Genomic DNA, 19,825 nt, shown 5'->3' on the forward strand with positions numbered 1-19,825 from the left:
ACCAGCCAGTAAATGTCGTTAAACGTGCTGTTTGATTCGCGGCACGATCTGTCCTCGATCGGTATGCGAGCGCCGAAGATCAGACTCGATACTTCGATATCGAAAACGAATAATACGCTAAAAACAAATTCGATTTGAAGATAATCTCTATCCTCCCGTATTTTTTGCTTCGTTGCGAAGCAAATACTTGGTTGTGCGAATTTCCGAGAATAAGATCGGATTTTTGATCTCTCGAAGAGGAAGCGGAGGATCGAATTTGAGTCGCTGAAAAGCCAAACTGATGAACGCGATTATCGCGACTTTCATCGCGTGAACGTGAATTTACGAACGAAAAAGATCGAATCTTTGATCCGTCGACGCAAAGGATCAGTTTTTCGTATCTCGAAACACAAATTCCGATCGATTCTACTTTTTACAATTGCGTCCCAATTTCATTATACAGATACGTGGTTGATTTTCAATTCTCAAGAGCCAAATTGATCAACTCCGCTCTTTATAAAGCTGTGAATTCCACGTTATTCAGGTGTTTGATTAGTATTCGACATCCCAAACAAGAAATATGTATTATTTTCATAAATTGATTTATAACAAAGAAAAGTAGCACGCGTGATTCTAGATTTCAAGGAACATTTTCAAAAATAATATTTGTAACTGTCGTCTTTTCGTGCCTCTTGATTTATGACTCAAACGATACTAAATTCTAAGGAAGACCCATTATAGAGATAATAGAACTATTACCGATGATAGCTATTATCGATAGATACGCGTAAAGATGGATTCATACTGACAGACGAACGGATTCTAACACAAAGTACCAGTTGAACACCATAGCTAACAACCTGCACTGTCAATCTATCTCAATAGCATGAGAATTATTCCGTCGTTTCGAGGCGAGTGCCTCCAAATGTTGGCAATTGACCAACTGGCCGCTCGAAAAGTCTCATTGCGAATGGCCATTAATTCGACTAGCTCGTGCGAAGGATTTTTCTGCAACTCGAGGCGCGCTCGAGTCGCGTGACAACCGTTTCGCAAATCCTACTTATTTATGCTCAAATATACGCTTTAAGAAACTAAGAAAAAGAGAAGAGGAACGACGAGGATAGAAGGAAGAGAACAATAAGGGAGGAAACGATGGGTAGTTATTGAACGATCGACATTCGTTTAACAAACTGTTCCAGAGAAGAACGATGAAAGGACGAGAAGGAGAAGGACGAAGGAGAAGAAGGGAAAGAGAAAAGAAAAGATAGGGAGCTATTGATAGTGATTGACCCATGATTTGTAGCTATACGAGGGAGAAGATGAGGATGAAGATCGAAGAAGGAAAAGGAGAAAAAACGAAAAGGAAAGGGAAGACGCGAAGAAGCTGTTGAAAGAGTGACACGCTGTTACCGAGCATAATTTATATTCTAGGAAGAAGGCGATGAAAATCAAGGAGGAAATAGGAAAAAGAAGAACGAGGGAACGCAAAGTTATCGAACGATTGACATTCGTTTACCGAGCTCCCCCGTAATTTAAATTATAAGAAGACGAAGGCAAGATACAAGGCGAAAAGGAAAGAATAAATATGGAATGGTCCATAATTTAGATCGCAAGGAGAAGAAGAAGAAGAAGAAGAGAGGAAAGTGCGGAGAAGAAAAATGAAAGAAGAGGCACAAGGTTGTTGAACGATTGTTATTCGAGTCGTGAGCTGGCCCATAATTTAGATTATAATTTAACGGGTGCCTGCAACGCGCGGATGACGATCGGCCAACCATTTTATGCAGACGACATGCGTCAAACGTCGACAAGATGGCTCACGCCGGTGGAACGTCCCTCATCAATATCCATAAGTCAAAGGACATCCGTCTTTGCGTACACACGCGGAATAATTTACAAGGATCCGTGATAACCAGCCGAAGGAATCGTTGCCGGACAACGTGCGCGAGGTAATAATGCACGGGAACGAGATGACGCTGTTTCCTTTCGATGAACCGATAATAAGGCGCAACGAAGGCTGCCTCGTATTTATTAATGGATTGCACGGTAGCGTACACTACTAGAATAGAAAAAAAATGAGAATTAGAGAAAGAAAATGTACGGAAAAGTAGGGATACAAAAGATGACAAGATAGTATCCGAACAAGTAATCGATGGCATATACTGTCGAGGACAAAAATAAGTGGAAAGGTAGTAGAAATATAATAGGTATGGTTGAAGTTTCGTTAACTACGACTTAACGGTTTAACTATAATACATAAAAGAGTAAATATTAATTTCAATTTGTTTGCTACATATTTTACGTACAATAGAGATATATAATAAATAAAACTGAAGCATATAACACTGGTATTAGCTCGATCAAACTTCATCGATATCTACTTCCACTATCTGCTCCTTTATTTTTGTCCCCGACTGCATAAACGAGCATTGTAATTACCGAATATACTCGATACTTATTGGCCGATTTTTATACAGATTTATTATAATTTTATCGAAGCTTAGGTTTAGAATTAACAAAGTCCCGTTACTTATGGTCGACAGTGTACTCAAATGTAATTGGTAGAAAATAGAGCGAAATAACGAAGATTGAAGGGGACTGGAGCGAGATAAATGCGGATTTGAGAAGATCGAAGCGAAACAACGCGAGTTGAGGCTGTTAGAAGAAAGATGGTATTTCACTTACAATTAAGCAAAGTTAAAATTCCTCTCTCGAAGCATTTACTTTTTCCTGTTTTCTTTTTTTGTTTTAGTTACATCATTCTTGTGTCACGCACGCAATCGTACAACCTTCAGTTACGAATTTTTTACTTCTACATCAACCTTGAGTTAAAAGATGAGCGTACGTAACAACAGTTAGTCCAACATTTTGTTGCACATTAATGCCATCTTAATCTACGATGCTGGTTTATGGAGCGATAAAATATGATTGGATCATAAAGGAAAATGGAAAGAATAAATAGTTCCTCACGCAAATAGAAATTTTTTATCTATCCAACTATCTGATCGCGGAACAAAAATTGCGTAAAATTTACGACCTGTTTTAAATTTTTATTTTTATGCTACGATATTGCATTTTTTTGTATCTTTTTAATTGGTAGTTCGACGTGCTATTCGTCTAATAATTAGTAACATAGATTTGCCACGAGTGAGACTGCAAAATTTTAGTAGAAATTAGAAAGGTTTGTATTTCAAGACTGAAAAATGAATTTCTCTTGATGAATTTTCTCGCGTGAATTTAAGGAAACGAAAGGAGTTCGTGTCCTTTTATTGCGATTTTATTAAAGCAAAAAGATAGCCGTTTGAAACTGTTCAGACTCGTTAAACACGCGTCGCAAGATTCCTTCATCCCGATAGCGCGGTTCTTTCAATTTAGATTCGTGACTGGCATCTTTATAATATTTCTAGTATGTACGTACAATATACGCGGACATCTTGTACCTCGTCCGACATCCATTAACGATGGACATTTTACCATCCGTTGGGGATAAAGAGATATTAATTCGTTTTAACGAAACGTTTTAAAGATCTTAGTATCGACGGTCGTCTCAGGAAATTCACCGTGCAACATGTAAAAATTACATATCGACGTTTAAAACCGTAGTACGATGGATGACTTCGGCGAATAAAAACAAATAATAGAAAACAAAAGTTAAAGCATAAATTCAATATTTCTTATAACTTTAAAATAATCGATTTTATGTTATTTAGACACGATATTTTATATTCTAGCCACGTTCGATTTCGGTTCGGATTAGTTTCAGTTCGATTTCAGTCATAGAGATACAAAGATGGAGTACGCGAGTCATATGTTACCGTGTAACTGAATGCGGCATGGGCATAGAAAGAGAACGCTGCATAGAGACCCCTTCTGTTCTCGTCTAATCCACTAACGCATGCACATTGACGCCGCTCATTGATCGGTGTTACGCTACATATTTACTATACGAATGTGCATGCGTCATTGGACAAGGACACAAGAAGCCTCCATGTGGCGTTCAACCTTTTATTCCTATAGAATCGCTTTTTCGGTTCACTCACACGCTCTATCTTTATATGTATCCCTATAGTTTCGGTTTGATTTCGGTTAAATCGCAAAACCGTATAAAATATAAAGTAGAATATTCACCAATGGGCGAGTATTAACCGAGTGGGTAAAACAGATTTCTACTTAGATTTCGTTTCTTTAGTGTTTGTATTCAAACCAATAAATTGCATGAAATTTGGCATGAAATCGCATAAATATCCGTAGTCTAATTATATTTAATATCTAGCCCATAATCGTTAAAATAGACAACCTCTCTACCCCGATAAATATTTAATTAAATTAATCGTTAAAAGTATGTATATTTGTGTATATTTGTAAAGAAAAAGAAATGTTAAATCGATCGTTTTGATAGCTTTGATAATACCAGCGTAATGTAATCGTCTCTCTTCGAAATTTGTTTTATTCGAGTCACACGTTGAACGATCAAGAAACACGTTCTCTTTCATGGTAAAAGCACAAAGTATGCGGGTAACGAGATCCATTGAGGACAATAGAAAAAGACGAGTCGCGGATCTAAATTGGTTTCGACAATCGTCGACCAGTTTGCTCAACGACGAGACGACGAAAAGAGTTGCAGCAACCAGCCGGGATGAACAGAGCTAACCGGTGAAGAAACGAACTTAAAGACGAATGCAGATTGAAGATCGTTTCTGTGTCGCAACAATTGACGCTTTTCAAACGACAATTTCTCAATCAAATCGTCATTGAATAGCTTAAAATACGACGATTTGAACATTCAACAAGTGCATGCAACGTTTCGACGCTTAAACGTTTGAAAGATTCAAAATCCTTGAAATTTTTAATTTAAATACTCGAATTTTTGGTTTTTTGAATTTATAGACATATTTGTATTTTAAAGTATCCGAGCTTTTTAATTTTAGGATTTTTCGATACTCGATCGTTTTACCTATAAATTTGAGATCTTTTAATTTCAAAGTTCTTGGATCTCTAAATTTCTAAATTTTCAGACTTTCAAGCTATCAACTTTTCGAATCTGCCGAGTTTTTCGAATTCTCAAATACTTGAACTTTTTAGCTTCGCAGCATTCTAAATTTTCAAACGCTTGAAACAAGTTAGATATTGAAATATTTAAACTTAGGTATTTCAACAGAAAGTACAATTTAGTTTTCTATGAAGCCACGAAACGAACTTTGATTTACGATGTTTGGTTTGTAAATTTATTTGTCCGCAGGCATGTAAACGAAAACGAAGCCTCCAATTGTAAGTGATTGGTAAATAGAAAAAAAAATTCACTGAAAGAAGAGTTTAGAAATGAAAAAGGATCGAAGGATTAGTCGATCGCAAAATTAAAGTCTCGTCGAGATCGAGATACCAACTCCGCCTTAATTTCAGCCCAGAACCCACAATTTTCATTGCCGACGACGCTTGTTATTTCACGATTTTGCAAACAAATTTGCAATCGTACAACATTGCGTGATTTAACCACGAATTCATTCGATATTCTTTTTCCATGGATTTTTATCTCTTTATTACTTATATTACTATCATGCCGTAAATTTAAAAAATTGAATAAACAATAGACTATTAAAATATTAAAATACGCAATAAAATTCTCATTATTGCTGTTCAATAAAAGACTTTATGGTTTGAAACAAATGTTCCATTCCAAATTATAAAAATTTCGCTTTCGAGAAATATCGATGTAAAAATTAATATTAAGTAAGGCAGTTGCACACGCATCAAAACGAAATACACCGAGGCTATATAATATGTTTATACATATGTGTAGGTATAAAATTATAATATATCACGCGATAACGTTTTTATGCGGCGAATTACTGTTTTATTTATTGATTTTGAACTCACCGCATCGTCGTCTTGAAACTGCTCTGACAGGTTCCATAGTAAAAAATGTCCAAAAAAGGTACACTTCCTTCTCGATAGGCTGCTTACAAGTGACGCCTCACATTTCGTATTCCTATTTTCAAAAAAATGATATTACGTGTCTTTAAAACTCGCTTTTTGAAAGATATTCCCCTTCCATATGTAATCGGTAATTAGAATAATATTGACAATTAACATTATATATATTAGATATTATTAGATATTAGATACGATACACAGAAAAGAAAACAAACAAGAAAATAATACATTTTTTTAATATACCTGTAGTAAAATACCGAAAGAAGAAAAGTTATAATAAGGCACTTGGAACAAATATAAATGTTTAAATTTCTACGATAAATAACATGTTACACAAATCCTACAAATATTTCCCAAATTTATATAATAAATAGCAATCGAATCCCACGAAATGACTTGAATTAGCAAACACATATTGAACTATTACTAACCTAAATCTTACGTTTCCACATTTCTCTGTATGCATTTATTTCTAGCATCGTGTATGTGCTCATATATATACAAACTGCATGAATATATCTGCTACACACGTGTAAACACTTTGCTTAACTAACTTGTATCACTTGAATGTCACTACGTTCCGTACGCTTTACACCAGTATATGTATACAAATTAGGTTAGAATGTACAAAAAAAGTACTACGTATACAATTCACTATACAAAACTTTCAAACATCGTATAACCCGAATATTTCGTGATTAATTCTACCTTCAATTTGCGCCAACTTCCTTGAAGCACATCAAACTGGCGGGTTCGAAGCTTATTTATGACGTCATCGAGCATTGGTCGATAAAAATTCAACATTTACCACAAACAGCACCGTCTGTCGCATTACTGACTGTCGATGCTTACAACGGCTGAGCTTCTCGTAGAAACGCAGATGTCACTGTTTAACGATGAACCTGCCAAACGTGAGAAAGTGTATATAGGGCTTTCATTACAAATTTTACTATGAGCAGGCGATAAATAGAAAACGCTTGAGAATCATTTTAGTCGTATAATTCTTCAGAATTTTCCGCGACCACTGATTCAAATTATTTTTGCAATCTTAACGTAGTAAAAAACCACTTCCTAGAATTTTATGTACGTTAACAGATATACCGGATGTGACAGGCAGCGTAACGATCTTTAAGGTTAAGTGACATTACGCTTTTTTTTATATCCCGACTTTTTTTTTTATATCGCTAAACTATTCGAAACAATGCCAACGCCAAACTCTATCAGCGTAGCTGTGATATGTTCTAGCAATATGAATAGAAGCATGGAAGCTCATGCCTTCTTGAGGTAATTAATCTTAATTGCAATCAAACTATGAATTATATAAAATATTGAATAGACGAATTCTTATTTTATTGTTCTTTTTCAGTAAAAAGGGTTTCAATGTTAAATCCTTTGGAACTGGCGATAAAGTTAAGCTTCCTGGAAACGCACCTGATCGTCCAAACATTTACGACTTTGGAACTTCGTACGATGAAATCTACAATGACCTTTTATCTAAAGACAAGCAATAGTATCCTTTCTATCAAATAAATGAATAAATTTTTTTTCTTCTTTTCACAAAATCTGTACAAGAAGTCCATTGGCTTCAAGGCAAAATAGATATCTTTTTATTTCTATTTCTTTCTTATTATTATCTCTGATAAGTACCATAAAGTTTATGAAATAATTGAAACTAAAATTCCTTAACTATAACATTAGCTATACACAAAATGGTTTATTGCACATGTTAGATAGAAACCGTAGAATAAAACCAAAACCAGAACGATTTCAGTTATCCAAGGACAAATTTGATATTTTAATCACATGCGAAGAGCGTGTTTATGATCAAGTAATTGAATGTATGGAATCCAGAACTCAGGAAGATAGTCAACCAGTGCATTTGATTAATATTGATATTCAAGATAATCATGAAGAAGCTACAGTTGGATCGTTCCTCATTTGTGAATTAGTCACTGTGGTAATTTCAGAATTCATTCAAATTTACACATTTGTATATATTTAAGTCCTCCTGTAATTATTTCTCTAACTAAAGAATTGTTTTTTTTTTCCAGTTGGCCAATAGTGAAGATTTAGATAACGATATAGATGAACTACTTCACGAATTTGAATCAAAGTTTGCAAGAACGATCTTACACACGGTACTTTTTTATTAAGAAGCTTGTTGTATATCAACAACTTGGTGTTCATCAACGACTTAACTTATAAAAGCAGACTAAATTATATATACTATAAATGTACCACCACATTGTCTGAATCAGATTATGTGAAACGAATTCCGTTTTTACGCAACAAGTAAGAAATCGATTCGCGCTTGCTGTTTAATGAGATATTGCTTTCCACGGAAATCGTTCTAGAAATCTGCTGTTACATTCATATTGTATCTGTAATCCGTGACAAAATATGCAAAAGCAAGATTATTGGATTCGTTCAGGTTTCGAAACGCTAGTATCAGAACGATTAGAAAAGATTAAAAAGCAAAGAATATAAATTATAAAATATTTTAATTTTATAATATATACGCATATAAGTACAAGAGCAAGCTATTCTTATATGTGTATGTATGCCGTTATTAGAATGTATTTGTAGTACATAGAATCAATATGAGTCTCTGATATGCTTATAAATTCAGAGATTTGTATATTACAAAATATGATCCGCTGTTATATAGCGAAAAGGCCTTCAATTCTCATAATACAATATAAATATTCGTAAAATCAATGTTGATCAAGATGAGCGTACAATCTTCTTGTTTTTTCGCGTTTCTTTTTATTTGAATGTTTATTAATCTTTTTCCACGGTTTCTCTTCAAGCAACAAGCTCTGTGTAGAACCTGTCACCGATCCTGCATCCCTAAAAAAATAATTACAATAATTATCAAAGTATTCGAAACGAAATTCGTATACACGCTCCATTACTTATTATTATATATGAACAATTATTGTCAATAATTATACAAAAATGACTTTATCGATTAATAAATATACAATAATGTTACATACTTTGAATTAATTCTATGTAAACCGTGCATTTTTCCAATTACTCCTTTTACATGTACATTCGAAGTATTATTTTGAAAAAATACTTTATCTAAATCTTCAGACGTAGTTTTACTTCCTTTATTCACACGTACTGTTCTAGGTGGGAAATGCTTATTTTTCGAAATTATTCTTCTTCGCGGAGGAAATGTATGAAACTTTTCTTGTTCTGCTGTAGTGGGTGCAACGCAATACAACAATTTACCGTTTACAAAATCTTTCAGAAGATATCGCGCCGCACGTGGATTATCTGGTTGTCCATTCTGTGTCATAAAACCTCTATTATCTAAATAAAAGTATAAAATAAATTACTAAACTTATACAAATCATCATGCATTTTTACATGAAGAATACATAATTACATACAGCCATAAGCATTTAAAATTTCTTCTGCAGTTGGAGGACGATCAGGATCTTCTCCTTCTAATGGTGGAGGTATCATAATTCCATAAAGATCTTCTATAACGTGCCTTGGTATTAAAGTACCTAATAATGTAATTGGAGGTACATGATCCCTCATTTGATCAATTGGCAATATACCATTTAATATCATTTCTGATTTTGTACAAACGAAACTAGGCATTACTAATCCAGGGCAATCACAAAGAAGTAGATCCTTATCCAAGAATAACGTTTGAAAATGCTTTGTTTTACCTGGTGTTGCAGACACGGATACCTTTTTGTCCATTAATAGCGCATTTATTGTGGAACTTTTACCTACATTTGGATAACCTACCAAACCAATTGTTGTGATTCCTTTTGTATATGTCTCACCCTTATAAATCATTTTAAAAAATGATACTAATTGATCTCTGTTTAATAATTCTGATGAATTCTCCACCTTTGTATCGTCCTCTATATCTTTTTCACTTAATTTCTCTATTGCATCATTCAATTCATTTAAATTACATTGATTAGATTCCTTAGAACTTACTTCCTCATTTTCAGTTATGGTATTATTACTACCATCATCTGCACTTTCATATTCGCTTTCCGAAGCAAATTCTGAAGTATACAAAGATCCATCACTATCATCATCCTCCATTTCACTACCTTCTTCATCTTCACAATCTTCTTCCTCAATTATCTCTTGTTCCTCTTTTATCTCTTGTTTTTCAACTGCCAATGTCGCAGAAAAGAATGCGACTCTCAAATTAATATCTGTAAAATATTTCGCCCATGCTTGTCTTTGTTCCTCTGTTAAAAAGTCTGCTTTATTAATTAGTATCAGATTCATTTTTTTAGAATCTACTTCTTTAACATATGCTTCTAGGTCCTCGCAACGAAAGAGCAGTGGATTTCTTGCATCAACTATCTGTACAATAACATCACTACGCTCGACTACTCTCCACAATTGTCTCCAAAATTCCAAATTCTTTTCATAAGGAGTTAACATCAGTTCTTCTACTTCTTGCAACATAGCAAGAGAACGTCTCCATTCTAAAAATTCTTCTCTCTCTTTGCTTTGCAATTCGTGAGCTGTAGTTGAACTATTCCATTTTGGCCTTCTTGGTATTTTCAGAAGGGTTTTATTCTTTTTTTGCATCTCCAATATCTTTGCTTTTTCATCTTTCGAGAGTAATCCGATTCCATTTTTTGGATTAACGAATTTAATGTTTAATTTTTCTGCATGAAACTCAGTTCCTGCTAACTGTGCGGTAGAGAGAAATTCTTGAAAAGAATTTTCTTCCGTGACGGATTGAAGATTGAGACGTCCCCAGTCGTAGCCATCGTTTAATTCGGCAGTGTGAAGCTAATTAAAAATGCAATGTCAAAATATCGAAAATTATTTATAGTTTAATTCATTTTAGTATGTACCAAAACAAATAGGTTATGAAAAGAGATATTACGTTACCATAGATAAATCAATATCTTTTTTATTTCTCGATGAACCGAAACGTCCCCTAATCAAAGCCTTTCCTAAATTGTTGCCTTCTACTTTTCCTTTTTTACCCATTGTGTTCGATTTTATACGACTTCAAGAAATCACAGCCACATCACAGACAAATCACAGCCATCGAACATTAGAAGTAACGTGATGGCAGCATGAGCGGAACATTAAAGAAATAGACGTAACGTATATTAACTAATTAATTAAGTTATAATTATAAGAATCATTGCAAAAGATATTTCAAATATAATTCCATGCACGGTGAAATATTACAGATAGAATTTAAAAATATATATATATTTATGCATCATACATTTGAGCTATGTTTCTATATTCGTATATATAGTTAAGCTAGATCTATGTCTAATATCTATAAATTAAATCTGGGATAGAGCTTTCATGGAATAATTTCTGCATCTTAGTTCATTTTTATTAATAATTGATAGGTAGACTGTTCTGGTTCACAGTTTTCTCGACGACCAGCAACAATTACGAAACGTTCAACATGCTTCACATGCTTCTCTACCCTACTCCCGCGCGCTCATCAATTCTCGAAATCGGAACAAGAAAAATTCTTTCGCAAGGCAGCTTGTGAACAGTTGTTTTTTTCTTTTTTTAATCCATTTTTTCTCATTTTTTTTTTAAATCAGAATTATACCAGTGTGTCATTGATTATATTTTATATATTACAATTTCTGTGACTTCGTATAGATTCACCACGCTTGTACACTACTTGCAAGTATCCACAAGTCGAGGAGAAGAGAAGTCTCACTTGCATCCAACACAAATTCATCTCTCGCATTATTTAGAAATCTAGCCATCTATAATATGGATAATCAGTCGCTTTTTCTGGAAAAAGGACATTGTTCTCTTCAAATAAAGTCCCATCGGAAAAAGAAAATATACTTTCATCCAAGCACGCTGTACTCGAACGCCTACTTTTGAGTTTTCTTTTTTAGCACTGAGTATAAAGTGGCTCGCAATGTATCTGATATGGGCCGTTATTTTACACCCGCGATACTTTTATAGGATACCGCCGTTCTACGGTCTAGAATTGATCAACTGTACAACCCAGCACGGAACAATTGGATGATTCGTGCAGAACGAACGGCAGTATGTCAACGTACACATAACATACAGATACTTCCGTCCCGAATAATTAATTATTTTTCAATAATTATCCCTTCCTCGAATCCCTCGTGGTTGATCGCCATCACGTCCTCTACCACGATTATTATAACCGCTCCTTCCCATTCTTCCCATGTTATTGTCGTTGGGACCTCGGTTCATGCCACGATTAGGTCCCAGTTTATTTCCGAAATTACCAAAATTCGAATTAAAATTATTTGGCGGGTTCTGCCCGGGGTTTTGACCGCGGAAACCAGGACCGAAACCCGGCCGGTCAAAATTTGGCGGACCTGAGTTCGGCCCTCGGAAATTCGGCAAACCTTGAAAGTTATTACCGAACGGTCCTTGATTTGGTCCGAATGGAGGTAATGGGCTCGGCCTAAAGTGTTGATTGGGCCCGAAATTACCGTTTGGCGGTCTAAAGTTAGGGCCAAAGTTTCCGGGTGGTGGTCCGTTAGGACCAAAACCGGGATGCATGTTAGGATGGTGCATCATGTGCATTGGACCGTCAATTCCTTGCATACCAGGATGCAGCGGTTTATTCTGCATAGGATGCTGAGACATATTTGGATGTGGTACTAAACTTTGGATCGGCGGGGTCATATTGGGATTAATATTTTGCATATTATGGTGACTCGACATGTGAGATATACTGTTGCCTAAATGAGGTATGCTGTTACTTATGCCGGAGCCTATAGCTAGCGGCATGTTATCACGTTTATCAAAGTTCCCTGAAAAACCACCATCCCCTTTTCTGGGACCATCATTCAATGATTTCTCATCGTCCCACCGCGAATTACCGTCCCGATCTCTGTCATCGTAAATGTCGTTATCCAAAGACTTCTTCAAGGGGAATCCATGCGAACTTCTAAAGTCCTTATCCGCGTAATTACTCCTTACATCGTAATCGGAACGTGAACTGGGCCTTCCAGGTCCGCTAGAGATGTTAAACCGTAAGTCTTCGTCGCGATTCGCATTTCGAGCATTTTCACCATGAGAAAGTTTCCTGAGATCCTCGTCCTGTCCACTGTGGAAAGAGTTAGTCTCGTTGGAGTGCTGATTCGATTTCGTTCCCGTGTACCTTAAGTCGGTATCACTGGATTGTGAGTCTTCCGTCATCACTCCGCCAAAGACCGGTTGATGAATCTTCGATGTTCTGTCGCTGGCTCCACCGTCGCTCCAACCGATTAGTTGATCGAATTTCCGCTTTCCACCGCGATTCAACGCTTTCAGCAATTCAGGATTCTGTGCAAATTTGGAACTGGGTAAAGGTGGAGGAAGTTCGATATCGGGAACTTTGGAATAATCTATTTCGCTGTCGTCTTGCAAATATTCTTCGGAATCGTCCATGTTATCTGGTGGACCCACAACGTCTCGTAGCTCTTCTATTTCTCCGGAAAATACTAGTTTATTTATGGCATCATTTCCTTTGCTAATTGCTTCCGCTAACTTAGAACCGGCTGCAATATTAGCAATGATTTTAATAATCTCAAAATTTCATCTAATATTACAGTACTGAATGTTTCCACTAACAGTAAATAAATAATGCTTACGTTCGACAGGAATCATTTTTCCGTACAATATAATACCATTAGGTGTCACTTCATTCAATGGTACCGCTCCTGGTGTGGTTTCGATCAACTGATTCACAAATGCATTTAGAGCTTCTACCTGCTCCATATCCTCAGCCTCCATCTCATTCCATTGAGCTTGGAAATTCCTTGGAATTGGTTTGCTATATGGAACTTTCTTGTTAGCAAATTTCTTCCCTTCGTCGACTGCATGATCCAAATCCAACCCAGGGATACCACCGCTTTTGTCTTCTGGTTCGCCATCGGCATTGATTCTATCTTCTGGCCCCATACCAGGTATTACAGCTGCTTCGTCAGCTATGAAATAATCGAAACAATAGTAAAAAAAATTCAAAATTCCCTTTTTTTAAATGTGAAATTATTAAATAAATATTGTCCGGAGTTTTTTTATTAGATTTGCGTCTTTTCAAAGCATTACGAACCAATGATAAAAAATGCAACAAGTTCTTTTTTTAATGATAAATCTGAAGACTTCTATAAAAGTAGCATTCGCATAAATTGATGTGGTAAATCTAATTTGTAGAAGATTCACTCTAGCGGACATAATTTGTGCAGTAACTTAATACAAAAACAATATTGTTGTTATTATTCGCATAATATATTGTGTACCAATTTCATGATCATCAACGCCAGCCGATCCAGCAGGTAAAGTGTTGAGATTATACTTGTCTCTCATTAAATCACCAGGCCTGTTTCGTGTCCAAAACTTTGAAGTGTGATCATTACTACCGGAACACAGGATGTGTCCCAGCGGATGCCAAGCTAACGTCCAAACTATACTGTCGTGAGCTTGTTCTATCGCACCTACCTCTTTGTCGGCGCTAAAAATTAATCATAGTACGAATAATGTGTAACAAATAAGATTAAAAAATAGGATTAAGAATTGCAGAAAGCGTACCCAACGTGCCAGAATAAAATAGCTCCATCGCTGCCACCGCTACAAAATAGACCCTCGTGACTCGGGTGCCACGCGACGCTAGAAGCTTCTTTTTTGTGACCACGAAATGTTTGAACTTCTTGACTTAAATTTCGAAGATCAAACAACTTGAGCAAATGGTCCCGCGACGCGGTTACCAGCCAATTTCCATTTTCATTCCATTTAACATCCATTACTGTCGACTTGTGTGCATGTAATGTTGCGAGTGACTGGCCAGTCTTTGGATCCCATAATTTAACCGGTTGCTGATTATCTTTGCTTCCAGAGATGACTAGACTTTTTTGTGGATGCCAGTGCACACATTTCACATCAGCACCATGACCTAAACAATAATTATATGAATATTGAATTCATTGAAGTTCGTATTAATGATTGAGCTGTTTGTTGAAGCCACAATTAATTAATAAATAAAATGTAAATAAAAATATATTTTTCTAATGTTAAAGAATAAATATAATATAATAAAAGAAAATATAATATAATATATACCCCTGAGAATTCGTTCTTCATGACACCGAAGAAAGTCCCAAATTCTGACTGTTCCATCATCACTGCATGTTGCCAATTTGTGATCCGTTGGACTGAAACTACCCACCCAAAAAGAAATGTTATATTCAAACAATACGCTGTTATGTACTTATAGAGCGATTCTTTATTTGCAAATGCTCACAATGAGAATTTTCTCAATGAAACAAGTATTACAACATTATGGAATGTATAATACATATTTAGTAATTATTATCCCATGTAGGCACATGTATAAAATATCAGATAATAGAATAGTATGATGAAAGATTGATTACACGTTGAGCTTTATTAACTTTTATTGAAGTTCTATCCTTATACAACTGCAATATATTCAAAGTGGAAGGAGACAGAATATGAAAAGTTTATTAATATTCAATAGAACATTTCAGGCATATGGTACATCTTACGGACATTATTATGATATGACATCAAAATATGATCATTAGAAATTGAAGTTAAAGCATATAATAGCTTACATTTATTACTGATTTGTCATTGGTTATTAAATAAATACTACACATGCAAAGAAACAAGCAAAGAATACTATAAATATTTTTCTTTTTTTTATGGTACCATCTGCTAAATAAATTATGTATTTGTATATCTACACATGCATTCTTGATGAATCCCAAACATATCATGTAGAAGTTAGTTAGGATCAACCGACAAACCTATAAAGGATTATAATTTTCAAAAAATTACTTAAACCAGATACATAACAAGCTACTATTATATGGTTGCTAAAATTCTTCATGTGTATGAAATCTTTTGAGTTAAATATATGATATATGTGTGCGAAAAACGTGTATAGGAACGCGTAAAAATACATGAATGAAATTCATTTTCGGGACAATTTAAAAAATTATTCACATAACGATAATATATGTGGTCTAAGAATGCGCGTAGTGGGCTTTTACTCTGAATTCGTCTCGCGGAATAGACAAACATCAGTAATAAAAGGAAGATCTATGTGTAAATATTGTAAATAAACAAAAAACCATCTTCGACAGTCATATCTGGCACTCAAACAAAATTCACTGCTGATCAAGCAACAAACTGTTCCATTATCATGAAAGTAGAATCTCTTTTTGATGCCACATGACCACCGAGTGATATACCAAGATTGATATTTTTTCAAAAGTTCAACATTTATTGCACAAAAAAAATGTCCGAAGTGTACATGAAGTTCGTTATATCTCTCTGTTACTCTCTCTCTTATCTGCAAAAGGGCACAAGTGACACAGACCAAAGAGAAAATACTTTATTTTTATTTTCAGAGACATATGATACTGTAACTGCCTTTATTTAACTTTATTGAAAACTTGGATGATGTAAAGAAGGACACAGGATATTTATTTTTATTTAATTCCATGGGAATCTCGACTAGGTATTGCTGTATATTTCTTGTTTGTTTATTCTTCATTCTAAATATATACATTTTACCTAATAACCTGACCATATAAATTCCATAAACTATGAGCCATAAGGACCTAATTTCTTTTTTCCTACAATTTGTTTTGTTTTTGTCTCAGACCTTTCTATATAAAAATAATAAATTCATACTACTGTAATCTAATGGACCATGTAAATTTATTTAGGTCCCTAAGACTCTATGAATACAGTTGATAAATTTCATATCGATACACGTACAATATATTTGGCAGAAAAATTTACACTATCCTTGCTGATCAACTTTAAATATTATTAAGATACATGAAGATGTAAAAATGTTTCAAAAAGTTATTAATTTTGGGAAACTAAGCAAAAATAACTGGAATTACTTGTAACAACATTTGTAATAGTATTGTAGCACATTAAGTTTTTTTTAAATATAGAGCCTCATAGTTTATATCACAATTAAATATTAAAATTAAATGCAAATATATATATATATATATATATATATATATATATATGAAACCTTAATAAAAAAAAGTAAGAAAATCAATTTGTAATACGGATGTCATCACGTAGTATGGGGAATGTATTTTCATCACAGACTTTATATCACAGAAATTTTTCAAAACTTGAGAATATCTTCACCATACATCTAATATATCAGGAAATCTTTCAAATACAATTTATGAAAAATTTTAGAAATCACCTGTGTACCCATACAAGAATTAATATTTTTAAAACAAAAATGTTGTAAAACCAGAAGAGGAAGAGAATGAGAGTCATGTCCAATATCTTAACTACAGCAAGGATGGACGGATCATCGATAACAGTGGCGCAAGAGACGTAAGGACTAGTGTGGTGGATGGTATACCTGAGTCCTCTAATCGCTTCTTTGTGCGCCTGAAACATCTTGACGTTGTTCATATTGCTCTGCCAATACTTCACATAGCCTGCATGATCTCCTGTGACCATCCAGCTCTCATTGTGCGACCATACCATTGTTCTCACTGGACTATCATGTGCCTAAACAGACAAAAACAAATATTTGATTAATGCATCTAAAACTAGCATACATTCTACACAGAAAGTAATACAATGTATTCAAGTTTTAAAGTTTTGGAAATGTCCAAAGCTCCCTATTTATACATACAATCTTTTATTTAAATCACAAAGTTACAAATGATGATAATAAATTACAAAACAATATTAAAAATATACAGAAATATTTCATTACTGTTAAACTATAATAAGGGGCATAAAATACCTGCAAAATAGTTTCAAAATTAAAGGTAAGACCATTCCACAAGGTAAATTCTCCACTAGATGCACCAGTAACAAGGCGTCTCCCCTCTGGTGTCCAAGCCATACAAAAAATAGGGCAACGCATTTTATTTGTTGCAGTCTTCACAAATCTTGTGGTGACTGCATTTATAGGATTGTCAACATAACTAGGTGGTGGAAGCAGATCAGGGTAATACATCACATCTGGCTGTAGGGCACGTCTGTCTCTGTAATCCCTCTGCCACACTCGATTCTACATATAAAATATGTAATAATACTATTTATCACTGATATCACAAAACTTTGCAAATCAAATTAAGAATCCTACCTCTAAGCTTTTTATAATGGCAGAATTATAATCCACAGTTTTACGCATAACAGATTTCCTAAGTCTTTTGCCATCAAATTCATCTTGCAACGTATCTTGACCAGCCGCAACAATTTTGGGTGCATGATAAGGTCTGAATGGTTTAAAGAAACCCCTTGTTCCATCTCTATGATTAGTGTATCTGTGCTGATAACTTCCAGATGTGTTTATTGTAGTCAAATTAGGAGGCGGAGCTGATAAATTTGGAGTAGCAGGAGGTGGAACAGACATATTAGGTAAACTTATAGCTGGTGGAGGATTTGCAAATTGAGTATTTGCAGACATAACAGCAGTTGTTAATTCTGTAAATAAACACAAAATATGTTTCTTATTATTATTCTATAAAGTAAGTTTAACATTATCTAATCTTTATTAATGTTACATTTAATATATTCTTCAAATTATTTTTATTCAATTCACATATGGTGAATACTCATATATATGTGATACTCTATTGGGTTATCCAATAAATGGAAAAACTTAGAAGTCTGACCTATCTATTTGCACTATTTATTATGTTTAAAAAGACTATTTAAATTTCAATAAAGTAGCAATAATACTACGGTTGTTTTAACACATTTTCTGATGAGCTATAGATCTACAACGTTTAAATATAAACGAACAAAAACTGTACTTTCACAATATGTGAAAATGTAATACCGATTTCTATTGGTAGAAACGTACTTCATGCATTATTTATCTTTATTATTATAAATTTCAAGTTTCCTTTAATCATATAGTATAGCAGTGAAATATATAATAATTAAGAACGAGTACAAAATCTATCGGTATCGGAATGTTACTAAAGGTTATACGAATTATTTTTCGAGAGAAGCTAACCAATTCGACAAACTTTATTAAAAATTCTACATTTCTCTAATGCAAAGTGAAGCTTGTTTACAAAAACTGATAAACAACCTGCTCATTAATTGCGAACAAATTTTCTTTGATGCTGCTGCACTGTAAAACGCTTGTCACATCTCCCGAACGTGTGTGGATCGAGCGAGTGGCGATAGTTCAGCCCGCCGCCGTTAGATGTCTAGCAACTTTCCCTCACTCCGGTTTTCTTCTCTATATGTTCTAATATCCCGTGCAATTAAGGCAGGGGTTGCCAGCAGAAGGCCTACTGATGAATCTGGTTGGGTGGCTCCGAGACGAAACGCACCTTTCTTTTTCGTTCCATCCTTCTCTTTTGTTCTTCTGGATGCGACACACGCTTTAATGTCGTGTTTTTTATAGCTTACAACTCTGTAGATGAGGGAACAAGACAGAAGCTAAAAACTTAATACTTTCTTACGTTCTTAGATTCACTACCGAATCCGAACGTTATCACGTTTTTTATATATATTATACACAATATCACTTGTTATTTCCACCGTTTGTATAAAAAATGTTTTCCAAGTAATACGATGAAATATATGTATTGAAATGACTATATTATTTCCGAAACAATTTTTGGTTTCACGTTTTATATTGATGTAAATTTAAACACACACGAGCAAACAATGAGAAAATTATATGTCCCCTATATACTATGGGCGCCATTACTCATTTGGATGATCACATCCGTTTCATTCATATCCACTTCCGATAGTGATTTTGATAAATTGCTGTAATGTATATATTATGATAGAATTTTATTAACTAATAGCGTTTCATATATAGAATAGATAAAAGTATATCCGTATTAACCTAATGTTTCACCTTTATAATGAAAATTTAAAAAATTTAAAAATTGATAGGGATTTTTAAGATATTTTA

At 34.4% G+C, this 19,825-nt stretch overlaps 4 protein-coding genes across 5 annotated transcripts in view; 1 reads left to right on the plus strand and 3 right to left on the minus strand.

The window, feature by feature from the left end:
- LOC100646149 overlaps positions 1-6,705 on the minus strand; it is a 65,508-nt gene extending 58,803 nt beyond the window's left edge. Inside the window, exons 1-2 of one of the 2 annotated variants that reach the window (XM_020864181.2) lie at positions 6,616-6,705; positions 5,851-5,962 (exon numbers count right to left, since the gene is read on the minus strand). The gene's annotated coding sequence lies outside the window, so the exon portion shown is untranslated. Of the gene's footprint in view, positions 1-5,850; positions 5,963-6,338 lie in introns of both variants that reach the window. The other variant, XM_020864180.2, reaches the window with a different exon arrangement.
- Positions 6,706-6,793: 88 nt separating this feature from the next.
- On the plus strand, positions 6,794-8,901 carry LOC100646864 (RNA polymerase II subunit A C-terminal domain phosphatase SSU72). Its single transcript, XM_003397105.4, has 4 exons — positions 6,794-7,191; positions 7,274-7,417; positions 7,606-7,864; positions 7,959-8,901. The coding sequence occupies exons 1-4, from the start codon at positions 7,109-7,111 to the stop codon at positions 8,058-8,060; spliced, it is 588 nt and encodes a 195-aa protein (XP_003397153.1). The 5' UTR covers positions 6,794-7,108; the 3' UTR covers positions 8,061-8,901.
- On the minus strand, positions 8,392-11,026 carry LOC100646541 (large subunit GTPase 1 homolog). Its single transcript, XM_012310865.3, has 4 exons — positions 10,798-11,026; positions 9,309-10,695; positions 8,907-9,228; positions 8,392-8,757 (listed from the first exon to the last, which is right to left on the minus strand). The coding sequence occupies exons 1-4, from the start codon at positions 10,897-10,899 to the stop codon at positions 8,622-8,624; spliced, it is 1,947 nt and encodes a 648-aa protein (XP_012166255.1). The 5' UTR covers positions 10,900-11,026; the 3' UTR covers positions 8,392-8,621.
- Positions 11,027-11,241: 215 nt separating this feature from the next.
- On the minus strand, positions 11,242-19,624 carry LOC100646419. Its single transcript, XM_003397101.4, has 9 exons — positions 18,983-19,624; positions 18,026-18,366; positions 17,681-17,950; positions 17,288-17,439; positions 14,980-15,077; positions 14,452-14,812; positions 14,163-14,374; positions 13,515-13,850; positions 11,242-13,421 (listed from the first exon to the last, which is right to left on the minus strand). Exons 2-9 carry the CDS (start codon positions 18,347-18,349, stop codon positions 12,004-12,006), a joined length of 3,171 nt encoding a protein of 1,056 aa, XP_003397149.1. The 5' UTR covers positions 18,350-18,366; positions 18,983-19,624; the 3' UTR covers positions 11,242-12,003.
- Positions 19,625-19,825: the final 201 nt, after the last annotated feature.

Source organism: Bombus terrestris, chromosome 8 (genome assembly GCF_910591885.1).
Source record: "Bombus terrestris chromosome 8, iyBomTerr1.2, whole genome shotgun sequence".
Lineage (NCBI taxonomy): Eukaryota > Metazoa > Arthropoda > Insecta > Hymenoptera > Apidae > Bombus > Bombus terrestris.

Coding starts and splice junctions, on each gene's coding strand:
- LOC100646864 (XM_003397105.4), top strand. CDS start 7,109: ATGCCAACGCCAAACTCTATCAGCGTAGCTGTGATATGTTCTAGCAAT. Junction 7,192..7,273: donor GAAGCTCATGCCTTCTTGAG/GTAATTAATCTT, acceptor GTTCTTTTTCAG/TAAAAAGGGTTTCAATGTTA. Junction 7,865..7,958: donor TTTGTGAATTAGTCACTGTG/GTAATTTCAGAA, acceptor TTTTTTTTCCAG/TTGGCCAATAGTGAAGATTT.
- LOC100646419 (XM_003397101.4), bottom strand. CDS start 18,349: ATGTCTGCAAATACTCAATTTGCAAATCCTCCACCAGCTATAAGTTTA. Junction 15,078..17,287: donor GAAGCGATTAGAGGACTCAG/GTATACCATCCA, acceptor TTGGGTGGGTAG/TTTCAGTCCAACGGATCACA. Junction 13,851..14,162: donor CGTTGATGATCATGAAATTG/GTACACAATATA, acceptor ATTATTTCATAG/CTGACGAAGCAGCTGTAATA.
- LOC100646541 (XM_012310865.3), bottom strand. CDS start 10,899: ATGGGTAAAAAAGGAAAAGTAGAAGGCAACAATTTAGGAAAGGCTTTG. Junction 10,696..10,797: donor AAGATATTGATTTATCTATG/GTAACGTAATAT, acceptor ATTTTTAATTAG/CTTCACACTGCCGAATTAAA. Junction 8,758..8,906: donor TTACATAGAATTAATTCAAA/GTATGTAACATT, acceptor TTATTTTTTTAG/GGATGCAGGATCGGTGACAG.